Source organism: Lepisosteus platostomus, chromosome 1, assembly GCF_059453375.1.
Source record: "Lepisosteus platostomus isolate fLepPlt1 chromosome 1, fLepPlt1.hap1, whole genome shotgun sequence".
Classification (NCBI taxonomy): Eukaryota; Metazoa; Chordata; class Actinopteri; order Semionotiformes; family Lepisosteidae; genus Lepisosteus; species Lepisosteus platostomus.
The window spans coordinates 16,278,565-16,305,488 of record NC_142611.1 but is presented as its reverse complement, the minus strand read 5'-3'; the positions used below and the strand labels follow the sequence as shown (position 1 = coordinate 16,305,488).

Here is a 26,924-nt window from a genome sequence, read left to right as displayed (position 1 = left end):
CTGAATGTGAATCCTGGTGAAAATCTAAAAGGAATAATGGAAAAGTAACCATCTTTATGACATGGGTATTTTGTAGGCTGGATTAAGTCTGTACAGAGTCACTCACCATCTGGGGTGTTTACAGCAAGCAGTTTCTAACTTGAGCTGATATTACAGCCAGAAAGTCCATCATTGATGGGCCACGCTCTGGGAAACCATGAATCACATCTTGCCATGGTTGACAGGGGAGGTCTAGGTGTGGGGTGTTTAATCTCTCCAGTGCTCCACTTGTACTAATTAGTGGAGTCTTGACTATGAGGTGCTACAGTCCTCGGACCTCCATCAGGACCACCATCCTGATTGACAGTGCCCCAGCAGCTGTCATGGTGCTCATGTAAAATTGGCTTTGTTGCACGATCGGAATGTGACAGGTGTGCCGTATGGGCTGCACCTGAACTCCACTGGACCTGTGTGGGAAGGGTTGGAGCTATGTCTGGGCAGGGTTGTACAGCTTTTATTGCTTTCAGTGGTGGCCAAACTTGCGACTAGCCTGTGAATTTCACAGTGGAAACTTTGTTTGATGACAATGTAATCAACACAATAGGCTGATTGAACAGACATGACACTGGAAAATGATCACTGCCTCTGCTACAAAAAAAGTAAGTTTCCTAATATTGATGCCACAAAAGCCTTGGGAAAATTGTGAAATTGTTGCAGTTCCAAGTGATAAGTTTATTCTGTTCGATGGTATGTTCTCCCCTGTCAGGAAAACCGAATTGCACTGCTTATTTATTTTGAGTATTCAGTTAATTATAGAGATGACTTAAAATTGAAAAAAAAACATTGCAGCCTTCTGCATTTTTTCTTCTGCTTATTTTCAAAGATAGAATGTTTATTTCCTTTGAGATGAGGGTGCGCCATATTCTTAAGACCCATTTTAAATCCTTTTGTGGATTCAAAGCCTTTGTAACTTTGATAAGGTTATGCAAGTATTGTGAACTAAAGTAATGTACATTTTATTAAAAACTGCTTAAATACGTTTCTTCTGTTCAGTACAATATTTTTAGTTTAAATTTAACATCTGGAGCAAAGTGATTTGTTCAGATCTGGGTGCAGCATTTGCTTCCTATAAACTTAAATTTTGTCTTAACTTCAAAGTTGAAGAATTGTCAGTTTTATCTTCAGTGTACTTACATATGTTTTTTTTTTGTTTATGGCAGATAAGGTATTACAATCTATGCCAAAGTCAATAGAAGGCATTTTTCTTTTGTTTTTGGAATGTTTTTTTTAATGGAAAAATGGAAAATTAACAGGCAAAATATGCCCATAGCTGTTTTCCTTCAAGTGCAGAAATATGCTGCTATCTTGGTGATCAACAGGGCTAGAAGACCGTTTCATAAGATTCATTAAAATAAAAGGATTGTACTAATTCTACAGGGTAGGATTAAATTGCAGTGTTTTCAGTGTCACATCTGTAGCTTTGGTTTAATGGTGGGACAACAGATATTAAAATGGCTCCAATAATTTCAGAATGTGACTTGCCCACAGTTCCTGCAGAACGTTCTATTCTGCAGTCAGATCCAAGTAATTTATCTGAGTCACATGACACTTCAGTAAGCAGTTGTGTTTTTCAGTGTGGGCTGATGGTGGTGCTACAGCACAAGCTTGTCATTTGTCAGCTTTATATCTACGTTTGTGCGCACATGCATTTGTATTAGTTGTCACTTAAAATTGGGAACACCTCTTACAAAGTTTTAAATTAAGCGGGTTTATATCTAAAATTAGGGCAGTCTTTTATAGTTTATTTTGACCACATGGTGTAGTATCTTGACTAGATCCCTATTCAAGAAGACCAGGTTTGAAATGACAGCTGAAGCCAAGCTTCTTCCTCCTTTATTTCAGCTGCACACACATTCTTTTTCTCACATGCTCTGTGGGACCATCAATTGCAAATTCAGTCTGTACATGATAAAAGATGCTCTGGTCCACTGTGTTAGTCAATAGTGGGAAAACAGTTTTGCTTAATCCCTGTGATAAAATGTATAGCTGGGCTTGGTGCTGTAACGCCTGGTGCTTTCATGTGGGGGAATGATGCTAAAGCATCTTTGGGCAAGTGACCTTTGATGCCTTGTGTTCACTTCTGAGTTTCATAAACGCGTTAATTGGGATCGATGTAACACCGTATAAAGACAAATAACCTGACCTTGCTTGAGGCTGAAGTTTTTTGAGTTTCATCTTGGAGAAAGAGCTATAGGAAACTTAAAGATGGCCTGCTTACCTTTTTTGTTTTGTTTTATTACTTTGTAATAGTTGTCTGTTAAAGCAGAATTTGCTTGGCAAAATTTTAAGAAAAGACGTCATGCCCTAAGTGGTGATAAGAGTTAGAAGCCTTAGGTTTTATAGACACTTAATAATTAATCTAACAATGTGGATTACTCTAGTAATAAAAGTTCAGCTTTCAGGTATTGGTGCGGCAGCCATTTTGCAACAGCTGAAAGCAGGTAGTTCTTTAGCCAATTAAATGTCAGGAGGGGGGATATAGCTGACCTGATTTTTCAAGAGAATAATGATACTAAATTGAAAGTGCAGTTGGATCTTAGGCCCCTTTTTGAACATATCACCTGATAGATGGTGCTTCTTACAGTGCAGCGTTCTCATTATTACTGGGCTTGGTGAGGGCCTATTCCATTTACTTGTCCACTAATATCACAAAGTACTCTCCAGGCCTGGCATGTCTTATCTTCTTTCTGAGATTCCAGTAAGATACGGAGTCACAGTGGTAAAGCTACAGAAATACGTATTCCATTGATTTCTACATTTCAAGCCTCGAAGTTCCGTGGAAAACATTTCAGCAGGCGTTGGTCATTTTTTTGTGTGAAATGACCAGCTTATTTTTCTCTTAAAATACCACTGATGTTCTTGACCAGAAAATTCGCTTGGGGTGATACGTAGTTCGTCTTTGGTTCCCCTGTCAAGATTAGGTAGTTGCTCAGAAAATGTATAAAGCATCCCAAACCTCCCGCGGTGCATTCACTTCACCAATGTGTATTGTTTCTGTAGGTGATGCAGAGCATATTGCCAGCCTAGCTCTTCATGCTGACTGCAGCTTGACAGCTGCCTTTTGCTAACATTAATTGTATGAATCATTTTTCAGGAAATTGATGAAGCTTGTAAAAGGATAAAACGAGAAATAGATGACTTGGGACCCGAAGTTGGGGACATTAAAATCATTCCACTGTATTCCACCCTACCACCACAACAGCAGCAACGAATCTTTGAACCTCCGCCTCCAAAAAAGCCAAGCGGAGCAATAGGAAGGAAGGTATGTACTGCATTCAATTACTTATCAGGCCGGTGCCTTCCAACATGTCTGGTCGCATAAGAAAAACAGTTTCCTCGGCTTTGGTGCAGGACTGACTCACAGCATATGCTGTTTTTGTCAGCTGTGTTGAACTGTTTCCCAAATTGTTACTTGGGTATTAGTCATTCACTTAAAAGCTAAGGAAGGCATTGTAGCTGCATGCTTTTTATGTATGCATGTCCCTCCTGATTTCTCAGATCGTTATTGCTATTTTTAAACTGACCCGAGACGAAAATCTGTTATCTTAACACAATGAAAGAGCTTAAAATTCATTGTCATGTGTTGTAGAAATCAGCATTTTTGTGGTTGTGCAGCTAGTTGTAACTCTTTTTTTTCCCAAGGCTTGCCAATTTCGTTGTTTTTGGCAACGATCAATTTAATCAAAGTTGAATTGTAGGTTAAAAGTGGGTGGTTTTATGAGGTTTTTCTTACAGATTTGATATTGAGGAGGATGTCAGCTTTAATTAAATGATACTGTGACAACTGTGATGGTTGTTCCAAACAAAAGTAATCTTACGTACTCTATTAAGAACTGTACAACTCTGTATTTCTTTTTTTGAAAATGGTGTATTAGACCTGATCTGGTTTGGTGTAATGTGACTGGAAACCCCATAAACAGTGTAGACCCCAGTCAGCAGGATTTCCATGCGTGCATATTGGTAAATGTCACTTTCTAAACAAAGTTAAAAAGCAATCATTAACATAAATCTTCCAAAGCAGTACATAAACTTTGTGGACTTTGAGGTTATTCACACAAGGTAAAGCCAAGTCATTCACAAACCATGACACATAATCTTAATATTGAGCAGCCTTTGTTTGTTAAAAACCAAGTGAAACACCAGAAGGACAATTTCAATATTTCCATTTTATTGAACTTATTCTTTCATGCACCTGTACAAAATGCCTCCTCCATCTTGGGAATAGGACCCAAAAGTGAGGCAAAGCATCTAAGTCTGTCTAATCAGTGGCTGTCTCACAGGGGCACATGTGTGGTCATTGTATCAGGAGTAGACCATTATAAGAGTAATGTTTAATGGAAAATCCACCTATATTCATTAAAGGAATGGCTTAGTTTTTTTGTATTCAGTGTGGAATGTTATTTTTATTGTGTTGATGTCGTGTGAGAAGAATTATGATGGAATATTTACATTTTATTTATATTGCTGTCAAGGCATTCCAGGGGGAGAGGTCAAAGCAGTTAAAAGCACCTATATAAGAGTATAGAGTTGGATCCGAGTTGAAGAGAGAGCAGCAAAGACTACCTGGATGGTTTTCTTGATGTTCCTAAGTAGGAATCGGCTACTGATTGTAAACATGTTTTGTCAATAGCTTTCACGGTGTTTGACAGCTGCTTTTTCATGTGGTCCGGCTTTTTGGGAACTGTCCCTAAATTTTCCTTTGTCCTAACGTTATAATGGCTGTCCAGCAAATTACCTATCCTTCCTCAAATGCTACTAGTAACGTGCGTATGACACATAGGAACAAAGAAACTTGGAGCTGTGATTGTACTTTGATAAAATCCATGTTCCTTGGCATATGAAAGCAAGGAATTGATTTTGAAAAGATGTTAACAGCTTTGAGTGTTTTCTTTCCTTCTGAACTCCGGCGCTGCTTTGGACACCTTACAATCCGAAGTCTTTCAATGGCACCTGAAATTTGTTCTGCTTAGTGATGACTGACAGTTTACCTCATCAGCCTAGCGAATCCCAAATTGAGTCCTGCTCATCAAATGAAGGCTCACTTGAGTTGAAGTTAAGAACTTATATTGCAATTTACTAGGCATTTCATTCTGCCATTTTTTTTCTCCTGTGACTTTATGCTCTCTGTCTGCTTTGTATTTATAAAAGCTCAGGCTTTTCCACAGCTTGATTACTGAAAGCAGAAGACAAATTATCTTAGTATGCACCTTGTGTTAAAAGGAATGTTGACATAAAAGCCAGACATGGATACAGGGAGTTTAATAACATAGATACACCAGATGCCACCTTGAGATTCTTTATGTAATTAGCATGTTTTTACTATCTGAAGACCCGATGACTTATGTCTAATTACTGTCTGAAATGGCAGCTGCGTTTCTTTCCTGTTGAATCCAGAGGTGTCTGAATATACTGGATGTTTATTTTTCGGCTTCCTGTAATCCTTAGCAATTTAGTATGCATTAAGATGGGCTTCAATTGCCTTGTTAAAATGCCAGGTTGAGAACGTATATGTCAGGGATACAGGTAAGGGGTTTGTAGGTGGGAAAAGGCTGAAGGTAAATATCTGAAAATTCTTGCCCATAAGTGTCAGAACAAGGCCATCTAACGGATTCATTTTTATAACTGAGGTAGACAGAGGCAGTCTTTTTAGCCTTGATTAAAAGATGCACAGAAATCCTAAGTTAACTTAATCCTAAGTCTTGTGCTGTACCAGAGACTAACACATGCTTGAGTTTCTTAAATTGATAAAAAATTGAAATTTGTGCTCCTCATAGTGAAAATATATGAAGCCTCACTGTTAACATAAGGAATACAAAACGTGCTGTGGCTTTTGCAAGGTTAAGCATTTTAGTAACTTTTATTCAATTGGTTGTACTGATTGCCATTGAGCTTGTGTCATTGTCCGATGAACTGCTTCACCAATCAGCGCTAACTCTCCTCTAAGGCACAAGGAGAGCACACGAGAAAAGGCAAGTGACTTGTCAGATGACATTATCGATCCTCATCCCTCTTGGCAGGTTAAGGTAATTAATTGGCAATTCCATTTAGGGAGAGTATAAAAACAAAGCTAATAGGCAATCCATTTTTAAATGGATGAGTAGGTGTTGTGAACTGTATTTGTAGGACCCTACGTATTGCTGTTGATGCATAACTTTTTTAATCAATATCCAGGATCTACATCTCTGTGGCTTGCTTTTCAGTCTGCTATACCATTTGATGAGGAGTCATGTGATCCAGTTCTTCAAAAAAACAGTGCTTTATTTTACCTAGTATAGTTTTATATTACATTTGCATTGAATTTTTATTACTTCAAGTGAACATTATATTAAATTAATAGAATGACTATTATAATTGAAGAACACAAGTGTTGTACTAATTATATATATGCAGTATCAGAGGGAATAGATTAAGGCTCGTCTTTGAGCTCTTTGACAGTACTTGGAAGACATTTCACTATATCAAAGCCTTCAGACATTTTTTTAATAAAAAAATCTTCACCTGCTTTTGCTAGGAGCTTGTCTCCTATTTGGATGTTCGCCACCTCAGGGACACAGTTTTCTGTCGTTTGTCAATTCTTTTTGTGTTTTTGGTGGCACTAATTCTACTTGTTGTGACCAGCATCTGAATTTCACTACCTGAAATGATAGTGGTAGCCTGAGAACTGCGAATCAGAGTCTTCCAAGTCTTGGTTGGCTTTTTCCAAGTCTTGGTTTAGAGCAAGCTTGCTTGGTGATATGATGTTAATTGGGGCTTTCGGTTTCTGTTCGTGAACTTCCATTCATGATTTGGGACCAGTTCCCTTCTGTGTTGCTTTGACAATTTGTAATGCAAATCTCCTCAAATGTGACTTGTGGGTTTTGTCTATTTTATGGTAGTTGCCCGTTTCCTCTCTCTGTTGATGCTGGTTTGCAAAATGTATTATAGTAAGGAATCATGAGGGCAGACTTGATAGAAGAGGCTGATAGAAATTAAGTTCATGATCTGTTTGATATCAAGATAGTTGTTGCTTATGCACTGGTACCAATAGTGTAGTGACTACAGCTGAGCGAAAGGATAACAGTATAGTGCAGAGGCAGAAATTTCAAAATACTATTAATACTATCATTGAACAGATAAATTGTACATTATTCTATGCAGGATTTCTGGCTAAATACTCCCTATGGAGCCTTTTTAAAAAAGTCCTTGTATGTATCAGATTGGCTAACCTTGGAAATGCTAGGGGCAAATATGAAGCCAACCCCCAGTCTTTAAAATGTGCAGGACCATTGTGGCAGTATTAAGTATGTATGAATGCTCTTGATACTTCACTTGATTAATTGATGAAGTCACTTAGATGCCAATGCCTTAGACTCTTGTGTATCATTAGCTGTAAATGAGCTTTATGAAGCAGGACAAGATTGTGAAGGTCAGACAAAGCTGAAGATGTCATATGTATGTACTTTGTGCTGACCGTGGGTTTGGTTAGTTACAATGAGTGCTTGAAAGTATTACATGCAAGTTAGCGCCTTTTCAACCTTACCGTTTACAGATGGAAAGATTAGATTTTCTCTTAAGCTTTTAAGCTTTTAACAAGTGTTAGGAGTTTTTTAAAGCATACCTAGTTTCAACTTTAATCCTCTGTAGGCTTTACCTTGATGAAGGGAGATAGAACAGTTCAATTAAAAGTTCAAGTAGTTCATTAATCTCTAATTTTTGTGACTTGTGGGTCAATTAATTTTTAGATCTGCAAATGGTGTTAAAGTTTAAATGATAGCAGAGCAGTTCCTGTATGTCCCTCGTGCAGTGCATTAAATGCAGAGGCAAGCCACAAATGTTTATGGTCTGAGGCAGCACGGCTGTATTTTCTGTAATGGAATCCACTGTTAGCCTGACTTGCATGCAGCAAAAGCAGAATTCGCTTTCCCATTTGTTTAAATGCTGACAGAAAAACCCATAGGGTGATGTGACTCATTTGATTTCTGTGTGAAGATTCAGCTGTCATTTCTCATACTGAGACTTGCTATAGGGGATAGTTGTAATAGAAGATGATCAGGGATTCAGAAGCACAGTTGTTAGAGCTTGCTTATGTCTGTAAAATCCAGAAGATGTTTTTTTGTTCAGTGTGTGGAGGGGTCCTGTTCCATTTCTTGCTGCTACCATCATAGTTTGTTCAGCTATAGTGCAGAACTGGGAGAGAAGAGGCCTTTGCTTTACTAAACCCAATTTTTATCACTGTGGTTAATGAGTTGTTCTCTAAACCATGAAACTGTAGCAGAAAAAGTTAATAGTTTTGGACATTCCTTTACTGTAAGTCAGATAATTCCTCCTTTGACAGATGCACAGCTGTGAATATGAGCCAATTTTTAGGTAAACTGCATCACAGATTTGGATAATTGTAATTATCAGATGTTGAAATTTTAAATTTGTAACACTTGAAAAGTAAGGCAAATGTTATTATATTTGTCCCTGCAAGTCATTTTTACATCAGTATACCTGCACACATTCAGTAGTGTAAATACATCACTGCAATTGTATTTGTTCCAAATATGAAGCAGTTTAAGTTTTAGTACTCTGTAATTTAATTCTGGAATACTGTGTCCCTGTTTTTTTTCATTTATGTATTCAGAAAGTCTCCTTCTTTCAGAATACATAACTGAAAAAAACTCTTCTGTTCTGAATAAAATGAGAAAAATGTTTTTTTATATTGATAATGCAAGTCTGTAATACGCACTGTACAGATTGCGGATATTAGTACGACATTGTAGTAGAGGAGTATTAAAATAGCAGTATTTGTGTGAATAGTATGATTGCTTTAAACAATGGGTACAGATGAGCATTTGCTTGCTGACTGAAAATGCCAACATTTAGGACAGCCATAGGCTTCTACCAGCCATCTATTAGGCTGCATAATTAACATTATTGAATTGCATCAGCATTGATCTTTTTAACATTAGTATTTTAAATCTCTTACTGATACCATCTTTAATATGCTTGAGTTGTTGTTTTGTGTTCATAGTTGTATTTGTATGATTATTAGTGCAGGCAGTTATTTTATGGAATTTTTTTAGAATTTATTGAAATATTTAAACTAAGAAGTGTTGTAAAGCATTGGGGGGGATTTGAATTTTATGGTTTTGGCTTTCCATACCATTAAAATATTTGTTTTAAATAGTCCCTTTGTATTTTATTTAACACGTGATTTAGGTTGAATTTAACTTGCTGAATAGTACTTCTTAATTTTGTTGTCCATTGAACAAGATGTAATTTGGTTCTTTAAAACCTCATATTCCCATCATAGATTTTTCTGAATGAACACATTTTGTGTCAGGGTTGTTTTGCTATTTGTGCAAGAAGGAAAGCCTTTCTAGGAACTCCAAATTTCTCAGTGGTTGTTTTTGCAGAGAGCACCACACAGAGAAAACTGCGTGTTTTTTTATTGAGGTGTTAACCTGGTGGATGACACAGTGGTGCAGTGGGGTTCAATTCCAGATCTAGGGAGCTATCTGTGTGGAGTTTGTATGTTCTCCCGGTGTTGGTGTGGGTTTCCTCCCACAGTACATGGACATACTGTTAGGTTAATTGTCTTTTGGGAACACTGTCTCCAGTGTGAGTGTGCGCGTCTGTGTGCCTGGACTGGTGTTGCTTGCTGGGATAGGCTCCAGCTACTGAGAGACCCTACATTGGATGCAGTAAGTAAAAACAAAAAAATGCGTATAAAGGTGTCAACTTATTAAAAAGGTATTAAACCCTTAATTGCCAAGCATTATGGTTGTTTGCTCTTCATACCATTGCTTCTGTTGCTGTTTGCTTCACAGGTTGTAGTGTCAACAAATATTGCTGAAACTTCCCTGACAATTGATGGTGTTGTGTTTGTAATTGATCCTGGATTTGCTAAGCAAAAGGTAAGTGGCCTTTCTCATATCATCTCTACAACATGTATGGTTTTTTTTTTAAATCCTAAGTACAACCTTTTACATTTGACAAAGCCAGAAGCAGTACATAAGGTACTCCTGTTTTATTTGAAAATAATTTGAGAGGATCTGATACACAGAATTATCCTCTTCTATTTGTTTTTAAACTGGTTACAAAAAAAAAACCCTCATTTGCACGAGTGTAAATCTCATTGATTGTGTCCTGTGTCTGGTTAGGTATACAATCCTCGGATCAGAGTGGAGTCCTTGCTGGTGACGGCGATCAGCAAAGCATCTGCCCAGCAGAGAGCTGGCCGTGCTGGCAGGACGCGCCCAGGGAAGTGTTTCCGCTTGTACACCGAGAAAGCCTACAAGACTGAGATGCAGGTGAATACCATTCAGAGTTGTTTCCATATTCTTTATTACTAATGGAATTGATCAAACTGCTTAGGGACAGTTAACACAAACACCTCGTGTTCTCTTAGCCCATACTTCCACCAGCCGCTGGCAATGAAAGATACATTTGAAACCCAGGAAAGTCCTTTGCATTACAGCTTGAGCACGAATTCTTAAGTTGCTCAGTTTTATGGTGATTAAATGTTGTCTTTAACAGAAAATGATATCATTATTGTTCTTCTTAGAACACATTTGCTCTTGCTCAAGGCCTGATTAACATATCTGAACTGCAACTGAAGTGCTACAGATTCAATTAATTCCATAGAAATAGTCAAAACTATATACTAAAAAAAGCAGTGTGTTTGCCTACATGTTTAATCCTTTAAGCATTTACTCTGTTTGTAATCATTTCAAAGGTAAAACGCCGCAGGTTCCTTTTTTATTGGGAATTGCTATAGTCAATAATACAGGAAAATAGGCTCATTCAAACAGATGAATCGCAGGTAATTTTGTTTTTGTGGCCCAGTATAGTCCACCTGAATTCTCACATTGACGTCCTGTTCAGGCAGCACAGAAATTAGCCTTTTTCAGAGCCAACTTTCTGTGTGTCACAATAACCGATAAAAATAGAAGTTGAGGAAACTCACTGACCATCATCCCTGTTTGTGTTTTAAGATCTAAAAAATTAAAACACAATTTAATCATTTTAATGTTTTTTGTTGAGGATATATCTACTGTTTCTGGTGGCAGTAACATTTTTTGTTGGATTGTTCTGTATTCTGTACTTGAACGTTTGACTGCTAAGATCTGTCTTTCTACTTTAGACATGTAACAATTACACCACAACTGCAGAGAGGCACATTTGCTTCAGTATTCCCTCTGCCTTCAGTGTGAAGATACGATCCTTGCTGCAGGCACCTCAATCAGTATGAATACCCCCTTAGTGTCCGCAGCAAGGCATACCTGGGGCAGTAGGGGAGAATAATTGGTGCCATGTGAGATATGATATTTGTCAAACTAAAGCACACAGGTCCGCAAACTTAACATTCTTAATAAAGCAGAGGTGTGGTTCACTACTCTGTACTCTGTCAGAATTATTACTTACCATGTGGACAAACTCTTCACAACTTCATGCCACCCAACATGTTTACTTTGAAAGGGCAAGCAGGGCAGTATTGCCCTATACTGTAGACAGAATGTATACAACTTGTTGTAAAATGCTTTGTTGTCATCTGCAGAACATCACCCTTTTTTCTTATTAATCATGCTGCTCATAAATGTTATCCTTGGTATTCAGGTCCTAAGTACAGTAAACACCCTTTTCTATATAGTTATAGTATTTAATAATACATTATTTCTTAAAACTGTCCAGCTCGAGAATAGGTGGCCTAAGTGCACATGGTCAGTGATAGAAGAATGCACAAGATCTGATTATGAAAGGAAATGGTAGATCTTTTTCATGTCTAGTGGAAAAAGAAATGGTCACCCAAACAGCTCTTAAAGTGATTATAAAAAAGATTAGTAGAACTTAATTTTATTTCTCTCCTGTGACAGGATAACACATACCCTGAAATTTTAAGGTCTAACTTGGGCTCTGTTGTGCTACAACTAAAGAAACTTGGGATTGATGACTTGGTTCATTTTGACTTCATGGACCCACCAGGTAAGAAGGTTGTTTTTTGTAAAACTGAGATGCATTTTAAATACTTTTTTGAAGTTGAACATTCCTGAAGTTTCTTGTTGCAGAAGGTGTGTTTCTTAGTTTCTCATAGTGGGTACACCATCATCTTCCTCAGTGCATGGGTTAAGCACATAAAGAACAGAAATCAGAGGCGTTTTGGTAGTTACTAGTATTTGATCCGAGGATCCAGGTGTTTCTTTAATAATGTCAGGGTATTGGCTTGAACAAATTGCTGGTACGGAATCAGTCAAGAGAAGCTTCCCAACCAATCTTTTTTTGTAGTGTGACCAAAAGTATACACAATATTCTAAATGAGCACTTACTCTTTTAAATTTCTTGCTTTTGATTATATATCCCACTATTTTTCCTGACTTTTTAATTGCTAATTGTTTGTTTTTGCTGTTTAGATTTAGCAAGGGGGGTCTTTTCTCTTCATTCTTTTCGTACCAGGCAGGTGTAATGGCTTAAACCAATGGTTTAAACAATGTGTTAGCACCGTCTTTCATTTTAGTTGTGCTGCGTTGCACAGTGTCAAGAGACTTGGTGACTGTGTGTTCATGTGGTGTTCATATAGAGCAGTGTCTTCTAATTCTTCATTGGGGGGTCATTAACCTTCACGTTGATCACTCCTCTCTACATTAGTAGTTTAGTTGCTTTTTTATTCACAATCTTAACTTTTTGGTTGTAGCTTTCACAGGTTTTTACAAGCTTCGCCAAGGTAGAGAAATCTGTTAATTTGTTGAATTTTTGGGATTGCAATTTAACTACTATATGATCGTAGTTTTAAAGAGCGTTTTCTAAATATAACAAAATACTTTCAAAGAATTTGAAAATGTTCCGTTACCTAGCCACTTTCACTTTTTGGGTTCAGTAATATCAACATTTTAGTAAGGTTTGCTAACAGAGTGGCTTTTTGGCTGTTTGATGATTTTCAATTTTGGGTTTCTTCTCATGTTTTGGATTAATTTCTTGTTCTGTGTTTTTTTGTGCCATTAAAGTTGTATCCAGTTTCCTCATTCCGCAGCACATCAAAACATCTGCATAATAAGTCAGATTGAGACTGAGCTTGGAACTATTCCAAATTCAGATTGGTACTTTAAAAACAAGTATAGACATTTCAGGGAACCTGTGCTTCCTAATTCCCATGGTATCAGTCCCCCCATTTCTCTAAACTGAGTTTCTAGTTTTTAGATTGAACTTTTTTCGACTACAACTCTGATTTATAGTTGCGGGTGATTCCTTGACTAATACATGCATAACAATTGTTGTTTTCTGTAAAGTGCTTGTTTTAGTCAATTAAAATTTAACCACCTTTAAATTCATGACTCAATTTTTATGTAATAGGACTATTGTTAAAAATAAATAAATGAAACTGGACAGGCAGCCATCCACTATAGAAGATGTAACTGAGAACTAACCTTTGATATGAGAAATGAACCATTAAAAATGGGAGTACTTGAAGAAGCCTGGATTTGAGAAATTGGAGCTGGAAATGTTTTAAAAGGAAAATGATTTTTAAGCGACTTCACTACGGAAATGGTGTAGTCTTAAAATAATCGCCTTTAATTTTAGCAAGCTCTGTTATTGACTACTGAAATAAAATAAAAGACTATACTATTTCACTTCAGACCAATGTCTTTTCAGTGTTTCTGCTACATAATTCATGTGCACCAGCATTTTCTCTGTACAGTTCTAGTGAAAGTATTAAAATGCTTTTCACTTTATTTTAGTCAGCTGTCAAGATGTAAAATAGCACAGAATGAACTGAACAGCAGTAACTAAAAATAAGTAATGTACTTGGATGTCACTGTCTTTATTTTGCTTGCAATTTCAAATCTCAAAGCAGTTTCTATTATTCAACTTATTTTTGAAAGCATAAAAGTGCACAAAGGACTTGTGTACTGTTACCACATTACAAAAAATGTATTTTTTTGGCCTGGAATCACTCCAGAGAAGAGAGACCCGATATGAGGTGCCTTGCAAACGTATTCAAACCTTTGCACAGTTTTCATATTTTGTTGCTTTAAAGCTTGCAGTCCTGGTACTTTGAAGTAGTAATTAATGTTCGTCATATACACAGTTTGTGCCATGTGTTCAGCAAAATAGAAAGAATTCATATGAAAGAAATGTAATGATATGGAAGTGTCATGATAGCTTAAGTACTCCAACACTTGAATTCCATTAAATCTCATTTAATGGTGCGAACTACCTGATAAACCTCATTTTGTATGGACGGAGCAAAATGAAATAAAAGTAAGTACATCTGTTTCAGTCTGCTAAAAACTTAAAACTAGGGTGAAAATTCACCTTTAAGAATTCACTGGAGTGGCTTAAGAATAAGAGAGTAAATCTCCTTGAGAGGTCTTGAATCCTATACAGATTCTGTGGAAAGACTTGAAAACTGCTCTCCGCAAGCAATCCCCTAACAACCTGAAGAGTGCCTGAACTAATTTACTGAGAAAGTGCACCAAGCCTCTGCAAAATTTAGAGACTTAACCAAAAGGTCTTGCAGTTGTAGTTGCTGCCAGAGGTACTTCTATCAGATATTGAGTTCACAGGATTGAATACTTAGCAATTAACACTACAGTTTACGCTTTATTTTGCTGACAATTACTGAAACGTATCTTATTCTGAGACATATTCAGTTTTCCAGGTTTATTCAGAAATTTCAGGCTTTGAATAAAATAGTTTTCCTTAAAATGTGTATACAATATACCTACTCCTCAGTTTCCAAGTAATCATTACATATTTTCACTATTACAAAGCTTGTGAATTTATACCCATTTTTCTATATACAGCCATTTTTGCCACAATGTAGAATCCCCTTCGTTCGCAAGAATTCTCTAAAAAGTACAGAATTTGTGGAGAAATGCGGAACGCATGAGAGACTGGATTCAAGGCAGCATCTTTCAGTGTCAAAGCGCTCCCATCTCTCTTGATCACATGCATGATATTAATCTTAAAATATCTTTGCTATGTCTGATATTCATGGGCCCAAAAAGGCGAAACGGTGTCTTTAGGTGGTGTATCAAAATCAAAGAAAGCAAGAAAAGCAATATTGCTGATGACAAAATTGGAAATGATTAAAAGAATTGAAGACGGCCAGTGATCGAAACGCATTTGCACAGCAATGAAATTGGCTGCATCCACAATTCATACCATCGTTGCAGAAAGACGATAAAAAATGGCTGAAATACGTGTTGGTGGATATAGGGTGCTTCAATTACAAAGGGTAGAAATGCAATAACGGAAAACCTTGACTCAAAACTTAGATTTTGTTAATTAAGATTTCACAGATAAAATTCTGGTACTTATACTGTATAATGTGGTTATTAGTATACATCACAATGTAAACTAATTCAAACATTCTCTGTTAGAGTTTAATAGGTAATTATCAAAAAAGTTATATTCTTAATTTAATGACGGTACTATACTTATTTTATGGGGAAAATGTATTTGTATAGGGATTTTTTTTTGAATTTGGGAACAAATAAGAGGCTTTTATTTAAATACACAGTGGTGTTTAAATTTTTAATTTACAAATTTTAAGCTTATGAACAGATTTCATTGAACAAACTACGTTTGCGGGAATGTCTGTTTTATCATTTTACCTAAAGCAATTCCAAAGGGAAAGGTCTGAATATTTTAGCAAGGCACTGTATTGCTTACTTAAATAAAAATCTTTTTAGTGTTGAACAGAGATGACTAGAAAGGAACCCGTTTCATTCATGTATTATTTTAAATAGCTTTGACTCGGATATCCCAGTGGTCTTTTTTTAGTCTTGGAACAGTCACATTGCTTCATTTTCACTGTTGCTTGCAAGTTCATTCTTTAAAATGATAGATATCACTGATTCCATGGCTTTGCTGATTTTGGGGTTCTTTGGTGCACATCTTCAACTTTGTTGATTGCCAGTTGGAGGGTATGGCTGTCACAGAGGAATCAAGTTATTCTCTGCCTGCTCTGAAGCTTTTTCACAGCTACTTTTATATTTTCACCATTATCATGGACTGCGGCCAGAACTTTGCTTACAGAAATTTCAGATCTTGCCAGGATTTCTGTCCATCCAAATTTTTCTTGATGGTACTCTGACCTAATCCAACACGGCATAAATTGGTCAGTGTAGTTCTTTTCTGTTTTTTCCTTCTTGATTTGCACCAGGATTCACATTCAGTATGTTTAAATCATCACCTATGCCCCATCACACCTCACTAAAGTGACTGTGCTAATGCTGCAGCCAAAGTAACTTGATTATATCACTGTCATTTGTGAATTAATGACCCAAAAACCTTTAATCATTATCAATAATCTATACTTAATTTTTCCAAAATGTGCAGTTTGTTTTATTCTATTTGTTTTCTGTGAAAATTATTTTGAATCTGTAATTTCCATCTGTGGTTTGAACCTCATTGGTTTTAATTCCAATGTTTTAGAACAGTGTTAATTTTGTTACTCAGTTTTTGAAAGGTGTTTATGCATATAGTAGAGGTATTTTGAACAATTTTGTTCACTTCATTACAGAAGCAGTTTCAATGTAGAAGATCAGTATGCTTATGGTTCAAACAAGATCCTCTTTTGGGATTGTATTCATACGTCTCTACCGTAATCAGAAATCAAAGCTGGTAATTTGCATTTAACACACAATTGATCTCCAGACTTCAGTTTTACAAAGCCAAAGGTCAATAATTGCATCTAGGAAAATCTTTTAACCAAACCGCGTAATTGGTTGAATTCATTAGATGAAAAAAATCTCTATAATTGAATTAGTGTTGTATGGTTGTGTTTTGGACCATTCAACCGTTGAATGAAAAATGAGCCTCCTTAGTAAGTTAGTATTGTGTTGCAGTTCTGCTTGCTCTGGTTGGCATGAGTAATATTGTGACATTTTGTTTTTTCCAGCACCCGAAACTTTGATGAGAGCCTTGGAACTCTTGAATTATCTAGCCGCCTTGAATGATGATGGTGATCTGACAGAGTTGGGATCAATGATGGCAGAATTTCCTCTGGATCCACAGCTGGCCAAGATGGTCATTGCGAGTTGTGAATTTAATTGTTCCAATGAGATCCTCTCTATTACAGCAATGCTGTCAGGTAATGCCCGGGACAAGTTAAGGAAACAAAATGACCTAGCAAGCATTGAATTTTTCTTGCTCAACCACAGTTCCGCGGACAAAAATCTTCAGTTCTTCTAAAGCCGATTTCTCTTTTTTGTTTGGATTTAGCGGTTGGATGTGTCTTGAAGCTTATACCAAGCATTTTAGGTTTTTCTAGATAGTGATGTGTGGAGGAAAGAACTGGTGGTGTCAGGTAATATTTGTCAAGGGGGAAAAAATGCATGCCTACGCTAAATTAATGAGTTCATAGTCCTCACAGCTAGAGTTTGCTGCTGCAGTAATTGCACTTTAGGCTGCCAAAACAGAATGCTGCTCATTGAGATGAAAACAGATGCCTTTGAAGGAAAGAGCAAAAATTAACTAGCTGTTTCTATGCTGGCTACATTAATAATCAAGTATGTAGGAAGGCTGATTTCTACAGAGTTCATTACCAAGACAGCAGTGTAAAGAAACCATGGCATCACAGCTGCTGAACACGGTTTTCAATAAACATTGGGCTTGCCTGTTAGGTTCATGATTGAATGGAGAGGGAAAAAAAACCTAGGCAGCAAAAGCTGTAGTGTTCATGAACATCAGCTCACTTTTGTTACCCTTGTGTTACACATGCAGTCCTTCAATTATTTAGGAAAATTATTCAGAAAGTTCAGGCCCAGAGCAGCTGGGCAGGGCAGAAATGTCTCTTTCCATTTCATGCAGTATTTTCGGTATGCATATACATTAATGCTGTGTTACTGATTTTTTAAGCTATGGGAATGTCTTTAACTTAAGATGGTTTCATTCACATAGTGCCTTTCATAAAGTGTTTGGAAACGTTTTTTTTGAAGGGTTTGCTGTGAATGTTTTTTCTTTTCAGTATGAAACGCTGCTCTCATACTTGTCTGCTCAGCCTTTTCTCCGATTGTCTTTGTATTTTCGTCTTTCATCTGTAGTGCTAGTGAAATGTTGAAATGGAACTTTAAATTGCCCCGAGCAGATAAGCTGTAGTCAAATAAGCTTTGTATTATATAGTTTTGTAAACACTCTTGTCTTCCAGATGTGGTTAGGTGTTGAGACCAAGGTAGTAGGCAGTTCAACATGCAGTTGGAGACCATGAGAAAGCCCCATCCTGCCCTGCCCTAAGCTCTGTGAACTGATCTAGCTAGGCCTTGTTCCTCTGTCTGTGATTGCGTGACTCATCGATATGGGCGTCTGTGTTGGGCCCATACCAACCTTGTTTAGTCCCACAGTGTTTTGTTCGTCCGACGGAGGCTAAGAAAGCTGCTGATGAGGCCAAGATGAGGTTTGCGCACATAGATGGAGATCATTTGACACTACTGAACGTCTACCATGCTTTCAAACAAAGTAAGTCAGCATTTTTTTATACAGCTCTTCACCTGTGTACTGCTTTCCCCTTTCAGTCTTAAAATGAGAAACTTCAGTAGTTTACAAATGTTACTACTGTAACAGCGGGACATGTTGTAGGGCAGAATAATGATGACTTCTGTCGTAATTCCACATTATATATAGTCTCTAGTCCCTTCTCAGAGATGGATTCTACTAGGTATGCAAGGGTGTTGTTGCTTGATGAAGGTGGGTTTGAATACATTTTATCAGGCACGGTGATGGGCTTCCTATCAGAAGATGAGAAGTGAGCTGTTTAAGCAGTGTTTTACTGGTCTTCACAGCTGAAGCTTCCTACAGTTTTTTTATTTCCATAATCTGTTTAGAATTGACAGAATGAAAGTATCAGTTTGGCTTAGCATGATTTCAAAAGTAGAAAACGTTGTCTAGGTGAAGAAAACTCCATTTTGAATGGCTTTTCATAATACGGATGGGAGATGAAAGATAGTGAACTTTGGGTTCTACTGAGTATTACATAAGTGCTGTCATTTCTATACAGCAAAGCCTGGTTATTTGTGGGGGGTAGGTAGGTAGGATTCCAAGAATGGTGAATTTGCTAATACGGAACTTTATGCATTATGCGGAACATAGAGTGTGGTTCTGCGGCCTGCAAAACAAAAATTGCCATAGTTATATTTTTTACAATTAACTATTTCAGAAAGTGTTAGTAATAAATGGTAGCAGGTATTTTTAAAGAATATGAGTTCTGGAAACTTGAATTAATGTTTTCCCCCTATAAAATTCTCATTTATTACATTGTTAATATCTGACAAGTAACCTTTTTACTTGTTCCCTTCCCTCTTAACCAACTCATTCCTGCTCTTGCGATTTATCTAAATCTCGTATTTCTATCATATCCTTTTCTGTGAGACGCAAGAGACCCGAGACTTAACTGTGATAACTTGGGGGACCGGAGTTATTTTTTCTTTTATTTTGCAACACGACTTTGAGTTACAGACACTTCTCAGGTTATATGTCTGCACACAATGCACATCTAACGCTTTCCTGACAGAAATAGAATAACTCAAGCATAAAGTATAACCCTTGATGCACTAATAAATAAACCTAATAAGATACGTCTTCACTACAGAGACCAATGCATATTGGGTGAAATAGAACTGAGATGAAAATGCTGCAGAATTCGCTGCCCGGTTCCTACTGCAGAGCCCCCAAATATGTGACCTTGGTTCCCGAATGTGGAAAAAGTCATTATAATTTTGCGTCAATTGGCGGAATCACAAATACTGAACTTTAGAATATCGAAGTTTTCCTGTAAGTTACTCTGTGATTTTCACGTGGCTTTGTAGTATGGACTTGAAAACTGTGAGCTGCAAATATTGCCGTTTTGGCGTCCCGTCTTAATTTTTCTTTTCTTTTATTGCATCCGTTTTTCCCCTTTTCAGATCATGAGTCTGTTCAGTGGTGTTACGACAACTTCATAAACTACAGATCACTGATGTCGGCTGACAATGTACGTCAGCAGCTGTCCAGAATAATGGACAGATTCAACCTGCCTCGCAGAAGCACAGAATTCACAAGTCGAGATTACTATATCAACATACGACGGGCATTGGTGACTGGCTTCTTCATGCAGGTAAATCCGAAGCATCAGTTGGGCATGTCCGCACAAAGAGCACATTTTCCTTCTTGTATTTGGCTGAACAACTTTTTGTGTGTGTATATCATTTGTAAGTAAATGCTTTATTTCAGAGACATTTTTATTATTATCAATTTATTAAATCAAGCTTAAGTGCCAGTAGATGACTGATGTATGTCTTAATAGTGAAACAAAAAGGGTATGTATTAATTCCTGGTTATGAAAGACAGTAGTTGTCTACCTTGGCTTTATACAAGGGTTATCCATTTAAATGCTAGTGTTTTAATACAGCTCACAGAGAACTCCTAAAATAGTGTTAAAATATTGAATCTTTTAATGTTAAAGTGCTTACTTGAACAGTGTGTTTCCCGAATGTGTTTTGCATTAGCATCTTATACTTGCCGATTTGGGTACAAATTTGGTATAAAATCAGCAATTCCCATGCAAACGTAAATATAAATGTATTTTTTCATTTACATTATAGTACAATGTAAAAGCAGCCATGTCCTGTAGTATAGGTAGATCCAAAAGAAGGCAGGCTGGAGTTCATTAAGTGAATTTTCCTTCATTTTAGTTTACCTCTAAAAACATGTGACCTGGATTAAAGTGTGATGTTGTGTTTTAGCAACCCAGCACATTTAGATCAGTCTTTGGTTTATGTTAGCTAAAGTTACTCCTGGGACCCTGAGTGGGAGGATGGTAATGAAATATTGCAGCACTCTGGCTTTTATGAATGTATTGTACACCTGGTATTTAAAACTGTAAAAGCTGGCACTGCTTCAGCGAAAAGACCTGCATAGGTTTCATAACTTTTCTCCTGCTCTTAGAGACGATTTGCATAGGAAGAATAATGTACGCCAATGCTGTTGTTTTTCAGTGAGTCATTTTGCATAGTGTTTAGTTTATAAAATAACATCTAACTTTTTGAAGCAGTCACAATAGACACGTGTACAAAATGATCTTTTCCAAAGAATCAGTGACATTTACCAGTTGCATTATTTTGTGCCTTTTCATGATTGCTTTTTTAATTCAAATTAATTTCTCTAGTACCGTAAAAGCAAACTATAGCATACTAAAATGTGTGTAAAGTGAGTGCTTTGGCTGAAGGTTCTAGAAAGGGAAAGTACTGTGATTTTTGGTATATTAAAACCTCTAATACATCTTTCTTTGCCCTTTGCTTTACGCGTTTCCTGGTAATTTGCACCTCTGAGACTGCCGCATAAGGATAACAACTTTTTATAAATGAATAAGAGGTCCCTGAATCTGTGCCTCTCTTTACTTTTTGCAAATGCAAAATGCATTAGAAATTGATGGCTACAGATTTTTAGTGGCTGCTGTGGTTTTTGATAATCTGAATCAAATAGCATAAAGTTATATACAAAGGCATGAGTCATCTGCAGGGTCTGTTGGGTTTTGATAAGTAAATGAAATTGCCTTCTGTAGAATTGGTTAAGACTGATCAATATAAGATGAATACGGAGCTGAGCACATTCTAGTTTTAGCCCAGCGTTTGCTCAGATTTGCCCCGTTTTCAATTTAAATGTGGTTTCCCACCCAGCTTAAATTGCAGATGTTTACCTTACAAATTTGTCTGTTTAATGATCACTGCACTCTAATCCTTTATCTTGTTCATTTTTAAACAGGTGCAGAACTTTGTTGTTACCTTCCTAATGCTTTACATACAGTATGCATATGATAAGCACAATCAAAGGATTACTATTAAGCTCATTTTACAGATAATTCTTTTTAACACGATGGTAACTTTACTGAATTTTTTTGTCCCATCAAAATCACCTATTATTGTTTATCTTTACATTTGTTCATTTCCTTATTTAATTTATTAAATTGTTTTAATTTTATTTTTGGTTGACACTGGCAGGTGTTAACACAATAAGCCCCAATTTGTACTGGGTTAGGGTTATCTTGGGTTTCTGATTTTCTGGTGCTTTTAGTTTTTAAACCCCAGTGGGTGTCTTTTTAAAAAAAAATGGGTAAATCTAGGTTAACCTTTTTTTTCTAATACTGAATTATTTGGATTGGAAAAACTTGTTAAAATTGTTTTTAACAAACTGGTTTTAATAATCACAACAGAATACAACCATCCCTTTAAAGAGTTGGGCACAAAATATATACTGGTTTTTTCACTAGTTAGCATTTTTTAAACTAACCCAAAATCTAATTATCTTAATTATCAACCCTTTTTTAAAAATAAAATAACAGCCACCCTGTGAAATAGCTGGAGTTAGAAAGCTAAACTGTTCCCTGTACCATTTTTTTGCATCTCCAACTTGAGAAAAAAATATTTATTTTGAGGTCAGTATTAAAAGCTTTGCAGCAGCTGGTTACTGTTTTGTATATTCTAATTAACACAGTCACTTAAAAACTTTGCATGTAAGTTTTTTTTTTAAAGCTACACAACTGCATTCTGGAAAGTAGAAAGAAAGTATGGAATGTTTTAAGCTGTGACGATGGCTCTCTATCCAAAATGTCTTACACTCCACTTTCTAGTGTGGAATTAACCTCTACTTGTTCATTTTCAGCTCACATGCTGACACAGCTCCCTGCTCTAATAATTTTACTCTACAAATTAGATCAACTTTGTACAACAGGACTACCAGCATGCAGTGTAAAACATAACTCGAATGAATTTTCATGTGGTAACTTGGCAATTACAGGAATAAAATTCTGCTGTTTAAATTTGTTTTCGCAAGGAATATGAAACATCGCTGTAACTAGACCACTGATTTACAGTGCATCCAATGGCACATTCTATAGACAGAGTTTAAGTAGTTGTGAATCAGTTCTAAAATATTAAGAATAACCAAAAGGTTTAAACAATTTTATACTCTAAAAATATACCTTTAATTCTAGAAATATTTGATAAATTTGATGCATCTTCCTATTTTTACTCAAAACGTTATTTCATAAAGTTCAGGTAGCACAACATTACAGCTGACCCTTCTGCTGTTCTGAAAAACTACCTTTGGAAATGTGGACGCTACTTTTTACAGGCATTTAGAGATAGCTTTGAGAGGACGGCTTTACTTAAATTGTTGGCGTCAGGTTAAATATGTTCATTTTTATATCATTGGAAAAGGCTTTCAGATCAATGTTTAAGAATATTGGCAGTTACAACTGCCTTTTCTGAAAACACTGATTTATTGAATTAAAGTTTCTATTAAGATCTTTCAATTAAATGGCTGGCATTTCATACATAAGCTGCACATTTGAAACTTTCCTGAAATTTGAGCTATTGAATGGAATAGTGAATATCCAGCCTAATGCCATTTTGGAGGAAGACACATTTTTCTGTTTAGTGAAATAGTCTGCATTTGACTGCAAACAAATAAAAGCCCCAAGATGTGCTAAATTTAATCTCTACATGCACATTAGCAGTGACATTTGCTAAGCAGGTTGCCCCCATACTGTTTGAAATATAATTTCTTTGGCTTCCAAGAAGTGGGTTTTATTCTTAGTGCTTATTACTTAAAACTGCTTGTGTTCAAAGACTGTGCAGCTGAGCACATTCATATACCTAGGAAGGTATTCTGGGAAAGACTAGCCACTTCATTTTAGGGCCCAAAGTAGGGTTCTGAATCAACCAAGATGTCAGCTTGATATTTGAAAAAAGTCTGTTGTTGTTATTGAGTTGCAGCACTGTTTGTATTATGAACAATTTCCGTGATAGTTTTAACACCCATTTTGAATATTGTAGGAAATATAGCCTTTCACAAACCGTTTCTCCTAAAAAACTTGTAGTCGGTTAACTCCAGACCTTATTACTCTAGCTCCAACTGAAGGAATAGTTAAGTAGGTGAAAATGGCAGGTGTTATTTTTAAACTTTCCTGTATACATGTCTGTATAATGCTGCTAGGTTTATTTTACCTCTTAACGGGAATGTAGTTTCTTTTTAGACTTCTACCAAATATTCCAAACTTCCAAATAGAAAAGTAAGTTGTTCTTAGGGCAGATAACCAGCTTTTTAGGGTACACATTTGAAGTATCTTTGCTTTTAACAGTTAACCATGATTATTTAAGCCTCGGTCTGGGAACAGTAATTGAAAATCAGGTAAAATATTAACTGTAAAGACTTTTAGTATTATGACTTTATCAAAATGATCCCATGCTTACACCATCACACAGAACATTGATTTTACTGATTACTGTCATGCTGCACTGCAGACATTCACAAAAAAAGCAGCAGCTCTTTATTATTATAACTATAGGTAGAAAAAAACTGCTACTGTAGGTATAATGCCATACATTACTGTATTGTAAATTGAATGTAGTTTATTGATACTGGAGAATTACAAACTGGAGTTATTTCTCAAGAGGTATTACTTTGAAGGCGAATGTAATTTTCCTGTAGATAATCTATCTGCATTATAAAATAGTGATTCTGTTGTTTCACTGCTACAGGGAATTTGATTACAATATACAGTATGACAGGGGTCTTGAACCCTGATCTTGAAGAGCCCTAGTTCTGTAAATCTCAAGGGTCACCCTAAATGACCTGTTTCTTAAAATTGGTGATGCTTGTAAGTTATTGATCAAACGTGCTGGTGATTTCTTTAAAGGAACTTTGTTCACTGAGGGCTTATTCAGATTTGTCTTCCAGATAAACTTAAATCCCTGGTTTAATTGACTTCATAATTTGTTCCAAATCTTAAGAAATTGATTTAATGGTTACCCCATAACCTGCTGGACAGGGGCTCTCCAGTGCCAGTAATATCTGTGGTGCCATGTACATTTTTTACTGTCCTTCAAAGAAGGTTTCTGATTGTTCAGGTTGTTTAGGTAAATTGTTAAAACTTTATTCTGCTACCTTGACATTTAAATGCTTCAAGTGTGAATAAGACATTAATGCTGAGCTTCTGAATAAAGTAACAAGTACTGTTTTTTTTTGTGGAGAAAAAATAAATTTGCAGCAGGCAATGGAAAAGAGGTTATTGCACGAGTTTGAACTTGTTTCTGCTACCTTTCACTCTAATTTGAACCGTTCAAGTTTACGTGGAATGACTGGTCCCTGTTTTGTAGGTGGCACACCTGGAGAGGACAGGGCATTACCTAACAGTGAAGGACAACCAGGTGGTACAGCTTCACCCCTCTACTGTCTTGGATCACAAACCAGAGTGGGTGCTCTACAATGAGTTTGTACTCACCACGAAGAACTACATCCGTACATGCACTGATATAAAACCAGAATGGTGAGCTTTCACTTTCACTGTCGTCTGCATGCACTTTCTTATACCGTTAGTTGTATTAATATCATATTATATATATATAATAATATAAGTTGTTTTAATATCATATTTCTCTTGGTATATTTGTATGCTGCTGTAGTTTACAAACCTTGGTAACTTTCTTTTTAGCTAAGCTCTCCACTTGTGTGGAACAAACATACTTTTCAGTGTAATATGTAAGTGATATTCTTATGAATCTCTTTGTGTTGCTAAACCTTAGTAGCGTTGGTGGTGAGGTAAAAAATGTTTGGATAATCTTATTTAACTGAAGAAAAAGACAGATGTCAACACTGGTTTTTCAAATTTTGAACAAATATGTTGTATTCCATTCTACCCTAACACAGAGCACAATCTTGTACATTTAATTAATGTATTACTTGTAGAAAGAATCTGTGCTTAAACAATGTTATTTCCTCTTCTAGGTTAGTAAAAATAGCCCCCCAGTACTATGACATGGGCAACTTCCCACAGTGTGAAGCAAAACGACAGTTGGAGCGCATCATTGCCAAACTTCAAACCAAGGAATATTCCCAGTACTGAACATGGTTTGGCAGGAAAAAGACCGGCTTCAATACTATTGAATTGGATCTTCTGAGATTTACACCATAAATGTTTAACAGCCTTTGTTTGGAAAGATTTTTAATGTTTTCTTTACAGTTAAGATTATTTTTATAACTTTTATTTTTCCCTTTTTTGTTCACACAATAGCATAGTGTAAAACTTGTCATTGTTGGCATATATTAAAAATGATCGTTTTTAAAGTGAACACTGCAGACTTTCCTTTAAGGTTTTTCAACAGGAATGCAGTTACTGACCATGTTATGCATGATCATTCATGTTGATGTTGACATTCCTTTTAGAAATCGTGAACTCTTTCAGGAAATGTACTTATGTAGACAGTCCTTGTTTCTTCAGTAAAGGAGCTTTGACTTCAATAAAAAAAATCTATTACTAACACCTTTTGCAGTTTCATAAATGTTCTGTACAAATAGCCACTGAAATCAAAGTACGTTTTGGGGGTTATTCTGTGGTTTTTTTGGCAAGTATCTCCATCACAACATCATTGGTACAGCGCAAACAGGAGTAACTGACAGGAGACAATAGAAGGCTTTTAGAGACAAGCAGAATTCATTTTTTTAATAAGAATGGTAAGATGTTTTGAAAGGTACAAGCAATTGACTGTCCTCTTGCAGTTTTTATTTATTCCTCTTCCTCTTGTGAGTGGAAGACCTCAGTAGATTGAAGGACCGCAGCCCTGTGGCAGAGCTCAGACCTTTCCATTAGCTGTGAGAACAAGGACTTGCACATTTACAGGAGGAAAAAAATCAAAATGCCTCTAATCAATTAAAGCCCAGATATTCTTAGCAGACACAAATGGGAATTCAAGAGGTAATCTGAGAGAACTGTTGTTAATTATAAATGTTTGGGAAGGCAATCAATGAAAATGCTTTCAGTGGGCAATGTTGCAGTTACATGGATGCTGATGGCAAAACGGTAAAGAAAAGCCTTACTGAAGGCTTTAATTTATGACTCATGGCAGATTTACATTAAAGTAAAATAATGATGTCTGCTATTTGGACTT

The 26,924-nt window shown here is 36.4% G+C and overlaps 1 protein-coding gene across 1 annotated transcript in view; it reads left to right on the top strand.

Annotated features, from left to right (window-relative positions):
• Positions 1-26,297, top strand: part of dhx15 (DEAH (Asp-Glu-Ala-His) box helicase 15) — a 39,784-nt gene extending 13,487 nt beyond the window's left edge. Inside the window, exons 6-14 of the mRNA XM_088625625.1 lie at positions 3,134-3,301; positions 9,834-9,920; positions 10,167-10,316; positions 11,880-11,988; positions 16,907-17,098; positions 18,340-18,462; positions 19,905-20,095; positions 25,137-25,306; positions 25,765-26,297. Of these exons, the coding sequence (XP_088481751.1) occupies positions 3,134-3,301; positions 9,834-9,920; positions 10,167-10,316; positions 11,880-11,988; positions 16,907-17,098; positions 18,340-18,462; positions 19,905-20,095; positions 25,137-25,306; positions 25,765-25,882 (1,308 nt within the window). The 3' untranslated portion in view covers positions 25,883-26,297. The remainder of the gene's footprint in view (positions 1-3,133; positions 3,302-9,833; positions 9,921-10,166; positions 10,317-11,879; positions 11,989-16,906; positions 17,099-18,339; positions 18,463-19,904; positions 20,096-25,136; positions 25,307-25,764) is intronic.
• Positions 26,298-26,924: the final 627 nt, after the last annotated feature.